At 47.0% G+C, this 16,057-nt stretch overlaps 1 protein-coding gene and 1 long non-coding RNA gene across 2 annotated transcripts in view; both read left to right on the top strand.

Annotated features, from left to right (window-relative positions):
• The first annotated feature begins 392 nt into the window (after positions 1–392).
• Positions 393–5,812, top strand: LOC123333620. Its single transcript, XR_006551022.2, has 2 exons — positions 393–3,434; positions 4,925–5,812. It is a non-coding gene; the product is annotated as an uncharacterized LOC123333620 (long non-coding RNA).
• Positions 5,813–15,810: 9,998 nt separating this feature from the next.
• The window catches only part of HHAT (hedgehog acyltransferase), a 346,658-nt gene continuing 346,411 nt past the window's right edge, over positions 15,811–16,057 (top strand). Inside the window, exon 1 of the mRNA XM_045165642.1 lies at positions 15,811–15,879. Coding sequence (XP_045021577.1) covers positions 15,811–15,879 — 69 coding nt within the window. The remainder of the gene's footprint in view (positions 15,880–16,057) is intronic.

Genomic DNA, 16,057 nt, shown 5'->3' on the forward strand with positions numbered 1-16,057 from the left:
TCCCCCAGGACCGTCCCTGAGAAGCGAGAGCCGCCCCGGGCGCAGTCCTCCTGCTGCCCACCCAGGCCCTGCCAAGTTTCTGCAGACCGTGCGGAACAGCAAGAGCCATGGGAGTCAGCCAGCCATGAGCTGGTATTCTGACTCCACAGCCCACTGGCTGGGGCCTTGAGCAAGTTGACTTAGCTTCTCTGAGCCTCAGTTTCTTTACTGTTTACAAGGGTAAAGGTAGGACTGCTGTTGTTCAGTCGCTCAGTCGTGTCCGACTCTTTGCGACCCCAAGGACTGCAGCACGCCAGGCTCCTCTGTCCTGTACTATCTCCTGGAGTTTGCTCAAACCCATATCCATTGAGTTGGTGATGCCATCCAACCATCTCATCCTCTGCCGCCCCCTGCTCCTTTTGCTTTTAACCTTTCCCAGCATCAGTCTTTTCCGGTGGGTAGGCTCTTTGCATCGGTGGCAAAGTATTGGAGCTTCAGCTTCAGCAGTCCTTCCAATGAATATTCAGGATTGATTTCTTCTAGGAAATAGGACTGTGGAGACCCACGGCCATATTGTGATTTTCATGGGTCCTAGCCACTTTTTTGCCTTTGTGGCTGTGGGCCCGCTCCTCGAAGTTTTTTTTTAATAAAAATATATTTTATGATTGCATGAGAATAAAGATGAGTATACTCACGTATTCAAATATTTTTAAAATCTAAAGCTTTACTGTTTCTACAAAGAAAACATTTTCATAGGCCTCCAAAAGTACTGTGGACCTTCTGCATGGATAATCCTAATGGTGAATGGGCCCTGTTTGTACCCGTCAGCTCAGAGTCTGTTTTGGGGGCAGCCCAGACTAAGACATACTAGGTTAGAGGAACTCCAGCAAAGAGGCTATTGAGAAGGGAGTGTGTGGGGTTGGGGTTGGAGGAAAGAAAGGAGCAGCTTCATAAATTCATCACCCATCTCCCCCTCCCATCCAGTCTCCATCCCGTAGAGTCTGTCATGCCACTTCGCTGAAGGATGGGTCAGACCATGCTTCCTTTACCCAAGGTGTGCCCTCTGCACGTCCACCCCTTCATCTCCACTCCTTCTGCTCATACCAGGCAAACAGTGAGGCCCACCCACTCCTGTAGCCCTATCTCCTCCGTCTCTTTTCAGGGACAGGCCTCTATCCTGCCCCTGCTGCCAGGGGAGATAGGGGGCCCTACACTTCTCAGAAGGCTCCCTCATTGCCTGCCTCCTGAGGCCCACGTCTGGCGTATCTGGCCATGCTCTCCGCACCCCCCGACCCTTCCTGGAGCAGGCCCCCTCCTCAGCTTCTGAGAGCCTCAGGAAGAGAGTAGACAGGAGGAAAAAAAGCAGCTCTTGTACGATATTAGCCTTTCGCCTGTCTGAGGCTGGATCCTGCCCTCCCTGGGGGGCTCAAAGCTCTTAGGCTTCTCTTCGAGCTACCAGGCAACTGGCAGGGACTAAAGAGCTTATGTTTCTTAAGTGGGAGTGGCTGGTGTTTATCAAAGACTCATGTGCGGGCTCCAGAGGCCCCTCTAGACGGTGGCGGAGGCCTGTCCCGAGCTCTGTGGAGGCAGGAAGTTCCCGGCTGGGCTAGGGCTTGCTGGCTTTGCTGAAACACTGGCAGGATCTGAGGGAAGCATTCCTCACGAATGTCTCCTTCAGAGGCTGCTGGATTCCTTTAACAGCTAATTAGTGAGAAGTCGCTACTGTGATGGGGGCTGACCCAGGCCTTCCTCCACCTCCTCCTAGGGGTCAAGGCCCCCAGGGAGGCCAGCCATGCTTTACTATGGCCATATTTCCTCCCCGACGTCAGCTGTTTCTTCAGGAGTCATCTCTCCAGCTTTCAGCCTTTTTTTTTCCCCTTCAGAAACAGGCTTTTCCCTGACAAGTTTGCAGCTCAAAAGGAGCCGGCTCCTCTTAACTGTTGAAATCAGGCGCATCTGGAAGCAGTAAACTTTTCAGCAGGCTGAGAGGAAGAAAAGACATATTGTAGGGGATGGATTCACCTCTGGGACTAATTATTCTTTATATTTCACCCGTCACATTTACAATCTTCGTCAGAGCAAAGAGACAATAAATGATCTCATTAAAACCCAGAAAGATGCTTCTCCCTGTTGAGAAGAACCTTGTCTCAACGCCCTGATCTCTGACGAGAGGGTCGTGTCAAGGAGGCTGGCGTGGGGCCTGGGGACCAGGGATGGGAGGGGCAGGGCTCTGCCAAATGTTTTCCCTTGTTTGAATACAGTATCTTATTTTTTCCGTCACTGGAAATATTCTTGTGAGTCTGAAATCAAGATCTTCTCCAGCCACATTTTTCCCCCAGAGGCAGAATCCTGTTGGGGATGGAGGGGGTGGGGAGCACAGTGACCCAGAGAGAGAATGGGATTGTGAGGTTTAAAAAAGTATCTAAACCAAGAGAAAAAGCAAGAAAGGGAGAAAGAGAAAGAAAAAAAAAATTATCTCAATCATCTCTCTTCCCTATCAAAAACCCATTCTGGTGGAAAGATTCCCGAGGAGAAAGACACTGCATGAGAGTCTTCCAGGGCTGGGGGGACCCCCACAGAGCCATCTCCCTTTTCCAACTGTACGAAGGGGTGCCCAGAAGGGGCCACCACCCCCTAGAGTCCTCCCAGTCCACAACTCCTTATCCTCCACCAGCCCCAGTGGCTTTAGGGCAACTTAGAAGCGATTCCCCCGCTCCTACTTGAATCCCCAGTCCTGGGGATGTGCGCAGGAGGAGAAATTCTCTCTCCTGGCAATCTTCTCAGGTGTTGGCCCCGAGGTGGCCATGCTGCTGGGAACTCCCGCTGAAGGGGGCTGATGGGGTCCAGGGCCTTGCTATTTAAAGTGTGATCAGAAGCATTAACATCACTTGGGGAGCCCCTTCCACTCCCACGTCTGGGACATTTTAACAAAACCTCCAGGTGATCTGTATGAATACTAGAGCTTGAGAGGTAATGCCCGAGGCCAGAGTTTCTCAATTTTTCTCTTAGCTCAGCTCACCTAGAGGGCTCTTTAAACCTCAGGATGCAGACCCTTAATGGCAGAGATTCTGACTCAGCTGGTTGGAGAGGCTGCAAATTTGCGTTCAGATACATCTGCAGGTGGTATGGTTGCTGCTGGTCCAGGGACCACACCAAGCTGATTCTCAAGCATTCCTAGGTGCCACTTGAAGAAACGCAGATTCAAAGGTCTTGTCATCTAGTAACAGGGTCGATCGAACAACGGGCATCTAACACAGCTTACGGTATTCTACTGACTCTTGGGGAATGAGACACTTCTTACAAGGGATGAGGCAGTTCAGGCTCTGCGAGCCTGTGTGAATTACCTAATGTTTTTTAGACACTGAGTGAATGAGCCAAGATTTGAACCCAGATATGCCAGACCTATGCTTTCTTACCTCATCACAACTTGCCTTAAGAAAATCATATTCAAGATGGTGAGTCCATTTCAGTTATTTTAGCTTCATGATCATAGTTGAGTCAACTGTTCATAGGGTTTCCCAGAGGTGATTTTATGGGTCTCTGGAGCCTGGTTAATGAAAAGATAAGACTGGTACTGAACAGCATCCACTACCATGCTGGTAATATCCTACAGTACTTAGAAGCACACCAAATAAAGTCAGTGTGCTTTCTCTGACCTTGCCTACCCTTTCAATTTACCCTTATGAACAGGTTTTTTTTTTTTTAAGAAAAAGCTAAAAGACCCAACCCTTTCTTTGAAGGTCAAAATGATCAGCTTTTGATTTAGCTTGTCTGAATTGATGAGTTCACTGTGTATCCACCTCCAGGGCTGATCACTGCTATAATGCCCAGTGAAGCTTTTTTTTTTTTTTTTAAAGCATTTGCTTGCTTTGTAAGAACTAGCTGTTGATGGAAAAAACAAACAAACAACCCACACAACATTGTATGCCTAGGGCCACATTTATGGGAAAAAAAAATCTCCTGAATCTGCCCTCAGATCTTTTTAAAAGTTCAAGTTGAGATGAGGTTTCCAAGCTGGCTCCAAAGGAGAACAATGCCCTCTGGGTGTGGGTGTGGGATTGGGTGCGGCTTGTCTTCCGGCAGCTTTTGAACAGGTGTCAAAAAAAAGGCCAGTTTGAAATAAAGGCTCTTTTTGCCTCAAAGAGAGCCATGCCTAGGTCAGAAATGTCCAGAGGTGTCTTTGAAGGAAACAGACAAACAAACGAACAAACCAGCTTTTCTGCTCCTTGGTGTCTGGACAGGAGCAGAGCTGGTATTTTCCCATTGCCTTGGCACTTTCTCCCACAGGTGTTTCTGGAAGCGCCAAGGTCAAATTACTAAGCCATTTTCTGCCTCACAATTACTTAGTTGAGTTTTTAACTTGTAAAACTTTCTTCTTTCAAAGTCTAGTGTTACATTTATTTTCCCTCCCCGCCCTCGCCCCACAGGAGTGAGAATCAAGGTGTCATTAGCCATCCCCAGAAAGGGAGCCAAGGGTGCCTCTGAGATGTCGTAGCCAGGAAGTATTTTTAGAAATTGAAAAGAAAAAAAAAATCTCCTAGGCAAATGGTGTCGATCTTGTGCTGTTTGGGGAAAGTGGCTCATCAGAGTAAATGCCTCTTTCTCTTATGCCTTAAGTATCCTCCTGCCTCAGATGAGCGGGTTATTAAGGTAATGTTACCCTTTATTGCTGAAAAGCAGTGTAAATAGATACCCAGACTACAGAGATTACCTGCTTTCAAACAGCAGAAATGAGACACTTTCTCTTACAATTTCCTTTTTCACCAAATAGCATACCCTGTTTACTTGGGAGAATAGTCACTTTCTTGTAATGACCACACCCATTCACTCAGACAGCAAAAGCTGGCGAAGTAAGTGTAGCTATTATGTGGGCAAATCTTTGTGTGTCTTCTTCCTCCTGTGTGCTCTGCTGAGTGCTCACTGCCCTCTGTTCACTCATGTACAGAAAGTACTTTGTCTTTTCTGCCGAGCACTCCTCGACAAGGCTCAGAGAACTCCCCGTCCTAGGACAGAGGATGCAGCTTGACTGATGGGGGAAGCAAGCAGCGCATGAACCCGGGAAACTCTGAGACTCGGGGAGAGGCACAGCCACCTGCAGTTGGAGAGCCCCTAGTTTGAGGAAGAAGGCACAAACCTGCAATGAGGAAACTCACATATACACACATATACACCTAGGCACACATATGCATACGTATCCACATCGTTGTTTAGTTGCTAACTTGTATCTGACTCTTGTGACCCGATGGACTGTAACCCGACAGGCTCTTCTGTGAGTGAGATTTCCCAGGTAACAATACTGGAATGGGTTGCCATTTCCTTCCCCGGGGGATTTTCCGACCCAGGGATCGAACCTGCGTCTCTAGCACTGGCAGGTGGATTCTTTGCCACTGAGCCACCAAGGAAGCCCCATACGTGTATGTGTGGCTTCACATACATATGTGCACAACCATATATGTTACATATTTCCACTAAACATATTTATTAATAAAAAATTTTTTCCTTAGAACGCATATAGAAAAGTGACACTGATAAATAATGCTGAGACTTGAAAACAAGGACATAATTAGTATCAGTTGACCTAAACGCTGGAGTTACTGCTAGGGGAATAGGTCTTAAAGGGAGAGAGCAAAGCCTGGGGATGCGCCGAGGGCTTAATCTCAGGCTAGGAAAGAATGGCAGAAACCCCGCCTGCTCCTTCCCAACAGAGATCTCTTCATCACCAAAGCACAATAGCTTCACCCAGCCCACTGTAACAGGATAAACAAGTTTGATGTAACTTCCAAATCTATTTTCTATTGTAAGTTCCGTTTATTGAATAAAATAGCAATTCAACATGTTTGCAAATCATGGCGCTGTTAGATGCCAACGCTGGCAGAGATTCATCTGTTTACTGTACGGCTCGCCCGGATAGGCTCTGAGACGCAGCAGAGCATTATTGTGGAATTCCAAACAGCTGCAAGGAATAAGTTGAAAGCAATTTCAGCTAATCTTTCAGTGTGGCATGGTGGAAACTGGTTCCAGATAGCAGATCAGATCAGATCAGTCGCTCAGTCATGTCAGACTCTTTGCGACCCCATGAATCGCAGCACGCCAGGCCTCCCTGTCCATCACCAACTCCCGGAGTTCACTCAGACTCACGTCCATCGAGTCAGTGATGCCATCCAGCCATCTCATCCTCTGTCGTCCCCTTCTCCTCTTGCCCCCAGTCCCTCCCAGCATCAGAGTCTTTTCCAATGAGTCAACTCTTCACATGAGGTGGCCAAAGTACTGGAGTTTCAGCTTTAGCATCATTCCTTCCAAAGAAATCCCAGAGCTGATCTCCTTCAGAATGGACTGGTTGGATCTCCTTGCGGTCCGAGGGACTCCCAAGAGTCTTCTCCAACACCACAGTTCAAAAGCATCAATTCTTCGGCGCTCAGCCTTCTTCACAGTCCAACTCTCACATCCATACATGACCACTGGAAAAAACCATAGCCTTGACTAGACGGACCTTTGTTGGCAAAGTAATGTCTCTGCTTTTGAATATGCTATCTAGGTTGGTCATAACTTTCCTTCCAAGGAGTAAGCATCTTTTAATTTCATGGCTGCAGTCACCATCTGCAGTGATTTTGAGCCCAGAAAAATAAAGTCTGACACTGTTTCCACTGTTTCCCCATCTATTTCCCATGAAGTGATGGGACCGGATGCCATGATCTTCGTTTTCTGAATGTTGAGCTTTAAGCCAACTTTTTCACTCTCCACTTTGGTACTTGTTTTTAGTCTTAAGACTCAGAACAGCTTCTGGACACTTGGTTTTTGAACTGATGAAAACAAGAGCGAGACTGTGACATGGTACCTTGCATTTAATATTGTCAAAACGGGAACCTGGAGCTTTCCAGGTGGTGCTAGTGGTAAAGAACCTGCCTGCCAAGGAGAGAGACGTAAGAGACGCAGGTTCGATCCCTGGGTCTGGAAGATTCCCTGGGGGAGGGCATGGCAACCCACTCCAGTATCCTTGCTTGGAGTATCTCATGGACAGATGAGCCTGGTGGGCTATACAGTCCATGGGGTCCCAAAGAGGCGGACATGGCGCTGAAGTGACTTAGCACGCATGCACGCAGACATGAACCAGAGTTTGCTTTGTGTTCGAAAACTTCTTTTCAACATTCTTTGGGCCTGGTTCCCAGGCTCTGGGAAAATGTATAAAAAGTAAAGATGTGATCCACTGATGGAGGGGAATGGGAAAGCTAACACTACCTCCTCAAGCTTGTCCAAAGGATTCCAAAATTCTGCAGAGACCTTGTCGCAGGGCTAGGTTGAATGTACTCCATAGAATTTACCTGCACGTATTGGCCAGAGAAAGGTTGATCTTGCTTTCCTGGTCAAAGCACGTTTTCAAGATGGAGACACAGACTTTGGTGGTGTTCCACCAAGAAGTCCAAGTTTGGCCACAGTAAAACCAGGACAGTTATGCTGTCCTGTTACGTAACAGGCCCCCTGTTACGGGCCTGCAGGACTCTGCAGCCCCGATGCTTGAGTACTGTGTTTTGCAATGATTCCCAGCCCCATCCCGCCACCACGTCTTGCCTACAGCTCATGGAAGCTCAGCCTAGAGGCCGTGTTTCAGTCCCATTGAGACAAGGATGGGACCCTCTGCTGCTGCCTTTTGCCAGTAGCTGGAGCACGGTGAACACAGCCTTGAAACTCACTGTAAAATAGAAAAAAAATAGAAGCACACAAGTAGCCAGGCTGTCTGCCTCTTCCCTTCTGCCCCGGTCTTTGGCATTGAGGTAGGCCTAGACTGTGTTCCCGCAGCCTGGCTGCTTGTTGCCAGTTCAGTTTCCCAGGACTTGGGTCTGATCCCAGTCTCACGCCTCACATGGAGCTGGCTGGTTCCTGTTAGCGTTTCAGTCTACCCCTAACAGTGAGCATCGCGGCTGCCAGGACCTCATGAAACTGGATTCCCATTTGGCCCCTTCTGATCAGACCCTGCTGGATCACTCTGCCTGCCTAGAAACAGACGGTGGCTGCGCCATGTCTCTTGGACCAGTCTGTTACAGCACAGGGAAGGTTGCATCTGGTCCATATATTCTGATTTAAGTTACCTCCTGTCCCTCAGCTTGTGGTGAACAGGCTCTGACCTGGAACTCTGTGTAATGCTAGCGCCCTTTCAGAATAGTTCCTGAGAGCTATAACCTGTGCTAAACAAAACAATTTCAAGTGAGGAGACTTGCAGGAAACTTTTATCTATTTTTCAAAGTCTTCCACAGAAAGTTCCCAAGAACATTCTAGAAGATAACATGGTTTTATTTGCTCAGCACCTTAGCTCAAGTCAGAGGTGATTTATGACAAGGCCTTTTTCAAACACGTCGATCTGGTGTTCTGGCTAGCTTTGACCTGCCCTCAAAAGAATGTTATGCCCTGAAGCAGGCCCATCTGGTCAGACATAGTTACACAAATGTGTAGGTTCTTGCAAATGGTCCATCAGCTTCCAGAGAGAAAAACAACCAGCTGAGTCGCTGGTTGTGTCTCAGAGTGCTGCTATTTTCAAAGCTATTTTCATTGAGACCTTCTGCCTGGAGGAAAACACTTGTTAAATCGGTGTGTTATGAAGTGTTAGGCTAGTGACATTCAAAACTGTTAACACTTAAGACAGTTTTTAATTTATTAATGGACTTTTCATCTTTTTAAACTGGCTTTTTCAAATCAATAATAATCTCTGTTTATCAAAATGCATACAGAAACACAGTTTATGAGTTGGTCATTATTCTTTCTTGCTATGGAAAATTAGCCAACAACTGTTCAACAGACCCACACAAGCAGCAATAACTTTGAAATATAGTTAATAACAAACATATTCATGATTTTTCACTATCTTCCTTGTTCTCAGTGATAAGAATCAATATAAATGTCTTGCATTAAGATTTGTGTTTGTTCATTTCTGGTGTGTACAAAAGAAATAAAACAGTATTCCCAACAGTTAATATTTTAATTGCTTTGTTCTTTTCAGTGTATTTTAGAAATAAATCACTCTGGTCTTATCCATTAATAAAAAGTTATTATGACTTCAAATCCTCTTTTGGCTAGATTGTGCATACAAATAAATATAGAATCCTTTGAAAATCTACTACATACAAGTCATTTAAAACAGAACTCTTTTCAAGACCTTTCTACTAAGCTGTGGAGACCTTTTTGTTAATTTACGAAGCCTTTCCTACTACAGGGAAAGCAGATGAGACAGTGACAATCATGGTTGAACTGGTGGTGAAAGGCCCAGAGCCTGCCAGGAACTACTCCCGGAATCTCAAGGTCTCTCTCAAGGGTCACCTCCAAGTATTCAGGCTACTGTGTAGCACAGTAAAAAGGCTATAGCCTGACAGGCAAAGTATAATTTCAACCCTAGTTCTTCTTGGGTACCAAGGAGAGGGGGGTCACCTTAACAGCATCAAGCCAAATTTTACTGACTCTTCTTGCCACATATTTAACAAGGACATTGGACCTATTTCAACAAAGTCCTACCCAGACTCCACAGAGATGTCTGACGTGTCCTTATGAATAGTGACCATGTTATCACAGGCAACAGGCAGCGTCTCCCAGGTACATCCCCTGGCCCTGGCCCTATCCAAGGTCCTCTGGCCACAAAGCCTCTTGAGGGTGCCTCCCCATACCCCAGCTTCTGGCAAGCTCAATCAGAATTTCAACATTCAAGCCAAAGCAACTAAATATAGAGTCCAAAACTGGCAATCCATAAGGGCTAGAAAGGGCTGTGTTCTGGCCCATCTGTCCAGCAGCCTGTGTCATGCTGGTCCCTTGGGGATATAAGAATGATACTCTTGGGACTTGCCCAGGGCAGCGGTTAAGAATCTGCCTTCCAATGCAAGAGGTATGGGTTCAATCCCTGGTTGGGGAACTAAGATCCTACATGGCTTGGGCACCTAAGCCTGCGTGCCACGACTACTGATCTTGTGGGTGGCAAACTACAGAGCATGTGTGCTCTGAGCCCTCGCACAGCAACAAAAGGGACATGTGCAGGCCACGGTGAAGAGCCTGCATCCATCACAACAGATCCCACAGGCTGCAACCAAGACCTGACATGGCCAAGATAAAATAAATAAATAAACATTAAAAAAAAAATGCTACTCTTCGGACTTCTCTGTCTGTCTGGTGGTTAAGACTCTCTGCTTCCACTGCAAGGGGCACAGGTCTGATCCCTGGTTGGCGAACGAAGATCCCACATGCCACGTGGTGCGGCCAAAAAATAATAAAAGATAAATAAATAGAGTGCTACTCTTGCCTCAGGCCTCACAGCGTCCTTCCTGAAGACCAATCTTACAGCTTTGGCTCAGGCTCTCTTCTGCAGGGCTCAAACACCAGGCTCAAACACTAAGGAGGAAACACATCCCATCCTGGCCGTGCCTTTTCACTCCACCCGTCATCACTAAACTTCCTCCCTTCTCTTTCAACCCCATACAACAAAACTACGAACAGACTACCCTCATCCACTCAGCAATTTAGGTATATTCTGCAACATGTATGCACCTCGGTTTGGGCTCAAGGTGGAATTCATCTGACTATGTTACTTGGAACCAAGTGTGATATCAGCTGTCCTGCTTTTCTTAGAATGAGACCATTGACTTGTTCAAGCCATGGCTCTGAGCCCAGCCTCTGAGGTGCCATGAGCTCAGACAGGGACAAGTGCTCAGGACATGAGGAAGTTTCAGCAAACACGTCAATCCCCTTGGACCTCGGAATGAACGTGCAACCCAAAGGGCAGCTACCGTCTTGATTATGTTTCCCGGAAAACTACGAAGAAAAACAAACAAACTAGGCAACCACAAAAGCTATTTCCTGGCTCTCCCAGCAACTCTGACTTAGTTCTGAGTGGTTGTTGTTTTGTTTTTTTTATTATCCCTTCCTTTGGGGAACAAATTAAAGTTGTGTGTTTATTTCTACAACACTGAGAAACACAGAGAGAAAGCCTCCCAAAAGAATGATCCCGTTTCCCGTTTCAGAGATTTGCCAACAACACATGAAAAGGAAAAATAAACTTGGAGGTGTTGCATTATGAAATAGATCTGCCCTTTCATATTCCTTATAAATCCATTTCTATTTTAAATTCACTCAAGTAATGACTGTCACCAACCCCCCCCATCCCCTTCCCTGCAAAAAGACATAGACAATAAAGTGAATTATCACTATATACCTAGTATATGTGTTATGTAGTAGTTCCCATTCTCGGATTCCTCAAAATGTGGCATAAATGTGTTTTTCCTGATGTCTACACGAGTCAGCCCAAACCTTAGGGATTTTTTAAATGACAATTTATATTCCAACAATGTCATGGTCTCACCCATGTCTTCGAGATTAGGTGCGATACAGATCAAACTGAAATATTATCACATGCACTAGACTGTCAGGGAGAGATATCCATACTGTGGCCTCCTTGGCCGGTCTAGGCTAGTCCTGATCTTTGCGTCCCAATACACAAGTCACATATGTAGACTTACCCCAGTCAGTGGGGGTTTCCTACTCAGTCCCTGCTCCTGAGCTCTAGAGGTTAGATTGCGTGAGTGGATAGGAGGCAACAAACCTGGGCTATCAATGCAACAGGTCTTTGAGCCTTTCCTGTGCCACCCAGTTGCAGATTCCTGCCCTATTTTTCCTGGTGGGTGGTCCCTGGGATTTCCAGGGGATTGACCACAGCCCGGATGGTAACAGAAGCCACTTAGCCCACAAGTTTCCCCAGATGAAGGGAGATCTGCTCCCAGTGAGGATGCACTGGCTAATCCAAGATCTCCTTGGGAGGCAAGGACTTTGTAAAGAAAGCAGCAAGAAGGCATAGGAGCTCGAAGGTAGCAAGCCCCACCAGCCTGGAAGAACTTAAGTGTCAGTTTCCTAGGGTGGGAGAAAAGTTGGAAGGACCCTGAAAGTTCTCTTCAGGGAGAGACCCCCCTTCTTGAGGACTTGTCTGGGTTGGTTACAGTTAGTGGCTACTTATAGTCCAGCATTTTCAGATTCTTCCAAGAACAGCACTCTAAAGCAGTCTTTCTTCCATCAATAGCAGTGGCCTCTCATAACTGTAATGTGTGAAAAGTTATGAGAAAGTTATATGTTAAAAGTTCTTTTATGGTGGTAAAAGAACTCCTTTCCAAGGTGAGGGAGGGATGGAACAAAGACAGTAGAAGGAATTGAGAGATACACATGTGCTAGGTTGCTATAGCAACTGTAAAATTATCCTAAACTTGGTAGCTTAAAACAATAGTTTATTCTTTCACGGGTCTGGAGGTCAGAAGTCCAAGGTCAAGGTTCTTTCTGGTAGCTCTGAGGGAAAAAAATCTGGTCCACACTTCTGTCCTAGCTTCTGGTGGCTGCTGCAATTCTAGGCATTCCTTGGCCTGCAGAAGCAACACTATAATCTCTTCACAGCACCTTCTTTACTGAGTGTCTTCTCTCCTGTGACAAGACACTTGCCATTGGATTCAGGGTATATCCTAATTAAGATCCTTATTTAATGACATCTGCAAAGCCTGTTTTTCCAAATCAGGTCGCCTTCACAGGTTCTAGGTAGACATCTCTTTGGGGGGAGATACAATACATAAAGGAAAAGCAAGTAAATTCAAATAAGAAAGGTAACCAACATCGCAATAACAATTGTAGAACAGATAAAACAGATTGGAGTTATGAACTGGGAGTGACAATATTGAGTTATAGTCCTAGTGAAGAGTCATTAATGACCCACTCCAATATTCTTGCCTGGAGAATCCAATGGACAGAGGAGCCCGGTGGGCTACAGTCCATAGGGTTGCAAAGGGTCAGATACAACTGAAGTGACTTAGCAAGCCCATACACACAGTAGTGATTCTGCAATCTTGGACAAGATCCTCCCTTTTATAGACTCAATTGCTGCATCTTGAAAATGAGAAAATAGATTAAATGAGCTCTTCCAGCTCTGCTGTCCGACGGTTCCATTTGACAGTCTTCTGTCTCTCACATGTTCATATATGTGCGTACACATGCACACACACACACACATGCATGCAAAGCACACACCTCCCTACTGCAGATCAAGCTAGACACCTTGCAGACATCCAACTGACTCTAGGATTTATACTTTCTTATGTGGGGAGTCTGGAATCTCACTTCCATTGTGTCATGTTTGACTTGGCTGGAGGAATTTATTTGGCAGTGCTTAAAAATGCCACACCTTTACATGCTGAGTTTTTCCACAATCTTCTTGTCCTGGATTTCGGAACACTTCCTTTCCTCTTTTCCATTTAAGGATTTCAGTCTCTGGTCTTCAGTGTGTCCACTGTTCTCTCTGCCCCAGGAGTGGTCACATCTCAGATGGTGTGTCTTGGCTCTGGCAGATCACTCAAAAAAGAGAGTGATGGATAAAGAAGAAAGGCTTGGAAATTCCACAGCTTTGTTTCTTCATGGAATTCCTGATGGTATAATGGTCAAGCACTGGAATTTATATCACAACCCTACTCCAGAAAACATGCATCTAATTGGGGGGAATTAATGTGTCTTACTATCCCACACAGTTTGGAGAAGGCAATGGCACCCCATTCCAGTACTCTTGCCTGGAAAATCCCATGGACGGAGGAGCCTGGTAGGCTGCAGTCCATGGGGTCACTAAGAGTCGGACACGACTGAGCGACTTCACTTTGACTTTTCACTTTCATGCATTGGAGGAGGAAATGGCAACCCACTCCAGTGTTCTTGCCTGGAGAATCCCAGGGACGGTGGGGCCTGGTGGGCTGCCATCTATGGGGTCGCACAGAGTCGGACACGACTGAAGCGACTTAGCAGCAGTAGCAGCAGCATCCCACACAGCTACATGTGAGGGCTGGGCAAAGGAAGAGTGTAGTCATGGAACACAGGACAAGAGCTGGAGAAACCGTGTGCAATTGTTTCTATGTGTGTGAATGCTTAGAAAATGTAAGTTTTGTGAGAGGACAGGGGTTACTATCCTGTTCACACCTGTACCCTCAGCACTAGCTGGAGGTGTGGCACATAGTAGGTACTCCTTACACTTCTGAGTATGAATGAAAATGAACATACGGCTTTCTGGCCTCGGCCCTCCGTGGGGATGTTCCTTTTGCTAGAGGTTCGGATGGCTCGGGTCGTCCCGCAGCCAGCCCTCTGAGGGCCCAGGTGCTGGGCAGGACCCTGCGGCCTCCCTGAGTCTTGGGAGGCTGCTGCCGCAACCGGGCCGGGCAAGATGCTCCCGGCACCTGAACGCGTGGAGGGCAGCAGCCTGCTTTGGCCTCCGCCACGTTGTTGAGACCTCAGGAGGCTCCAAGCGGCCCCGAGTCTGCTTTTCCATGCCAGTAGACGGGGCAATGGGGGTGGGGGGTTTTGAGTTCATCGACTGTGTGTCAGGGAATTTCTAATGAGGGGATTTTGTGCGTGTGAAAGGGAAAGGCTTCACCGTGTAACAGCACGTATGCCGACCATGTCATGGTGTGAAATCAGGTTAACTCGAGACTGCCATTTCAGGTGTAGATCTTGATAACTATGTCATGGTGCAAAATTTGGCGGAAATGAGTATCACCATCCTTGCAGGTGAAAGATGGACGCTGGAAGCATAGACTGCTGCCAACTGAATACTTAACTATCTGGAAGTGTGACAATGACTTAAGGCTGTCCTTGGTGAGGAATTTGACAACTTGATCTTCAGGAGCTGCTTCGAGTATTTAAAATTTCCAGGATTGCTTAAAAAAAGAAGTGCTTTTGGACAGCCCATAAATGTACATATAAAACAGTGGGACTGTAAATAAAATAATGTGCTTCTTGGAAAAAAAAAAAAGAAAATGAATATACGGATCAGACTCTTAGAGGAGTACAGATCCCATGCAATGCCTTCATTTCTGATTCATTTTCTGCAGATAGAAGGGTTAATAGGCTGACACTTATCTACTAAATAACTGATGATCTCAAAATGATTAAAGGTATTAAGGGAATACCTTCTGTTGCTTTTTAGGTCTGGTGGTGGTTGTTTAGTCACTCAGTCGTTGTCCCACTCTTTGGACCCCATGGACTGTAGCCCACCTCTTGCCCACGGGATTCTCCAGGCAAGAATACTGGAGTGAATTGTCATTTCCTCCTCCAGGGGATCTTTCTGACCCAGGGATCAAACCCAGGTTTTTATGTGCTGCAGGCAGTCTCCTGCATTGGACGCAGATTCTTCACTGACTGAGCCACCAGGGCTCACCATCAGCTCTTGAGTCATTTCAGCTCAGTAGCTCAGTCGTGTCCGGCTCTTTGCTACCCCGTGGACTGCAGCACGCCAGGCTTCCGTGTCCATCACCAACTCCTGGAGCTTGCTCAAACTCATGTCCATCGAGTCGGTGATGCCATTAGCTCTGAGGTCCTTCCATTAATAGGTTATTAAGAAAAATAACCCTCTGTTTTATGCATTTAGGTATTTCGATGTTGATTTTTCTTAAACTTCTATCTTTGCCTCCTCGTTGTCCTCACTGGGCACGCTCCTAAACACACACAAACACACACATCACACACAGGAGTAGCAGCGAAGGGTCGGGTGTCTGCCACCAGCTTGTCCGTAAAAGAAACAAACAGGTGGTCTGTGTGGCCACCTAGTGGAGCCTCTTCATCCCTGCAGCTCCTCAGAGCTTCTGAAGGCGCTGAGGGAAACTGAAGGCGCGAGGAACCCCGACGTGCTTGGTGGGTGGGGGCGGGGGGATGTTTGCCGGAGGAGAAACGAGGCTGAGAAAGAAGGCGTGCCCGGCTCGGGTGGGGCCGCCCCACTTCCTCAGGGAGGGGTGGCCAAAGGCTGCCGCGCGCGCGAGGCTGGGTGAGCCTGACCCAGACGGCGGAAGTGACGTCATGGCGCCCCTCCTCAGAGAAACCGTTGAAACGGAGCGTGGGGGTGGGGACCGGGAACTGAGTGCCAGGGTGAGACAGAAAGTCCTTGTTTCCTGGGAAAGGTCAGCCTTTGAGAGACTTTTGAGCAAAGATCACTCGCCTCAAGTTTCAACTTTCCATTCTAGTTCCTTTAGAGAACTGTTGTTTGGGGACTGAGAAACCGCAGGGATGGTGGAGGACAGAGAAGGAGCACGAAGTTGTGCTCGGA

This window comes from Bubalus bubalis, chromosome 5 (genome assembly GCF_019923935.1).
Source record: "Bubalus bubalis isolate 160015118507 breed Murrah chromosome 5, NDDB_SH_1, whole genome shotgun sequence".
Lineage (NCBI taxonomy): Eukaryota > Metazoa > Chordata > Mammalia > Artiodactyla > Bovidae > Bubalus > Bubalus bubalis.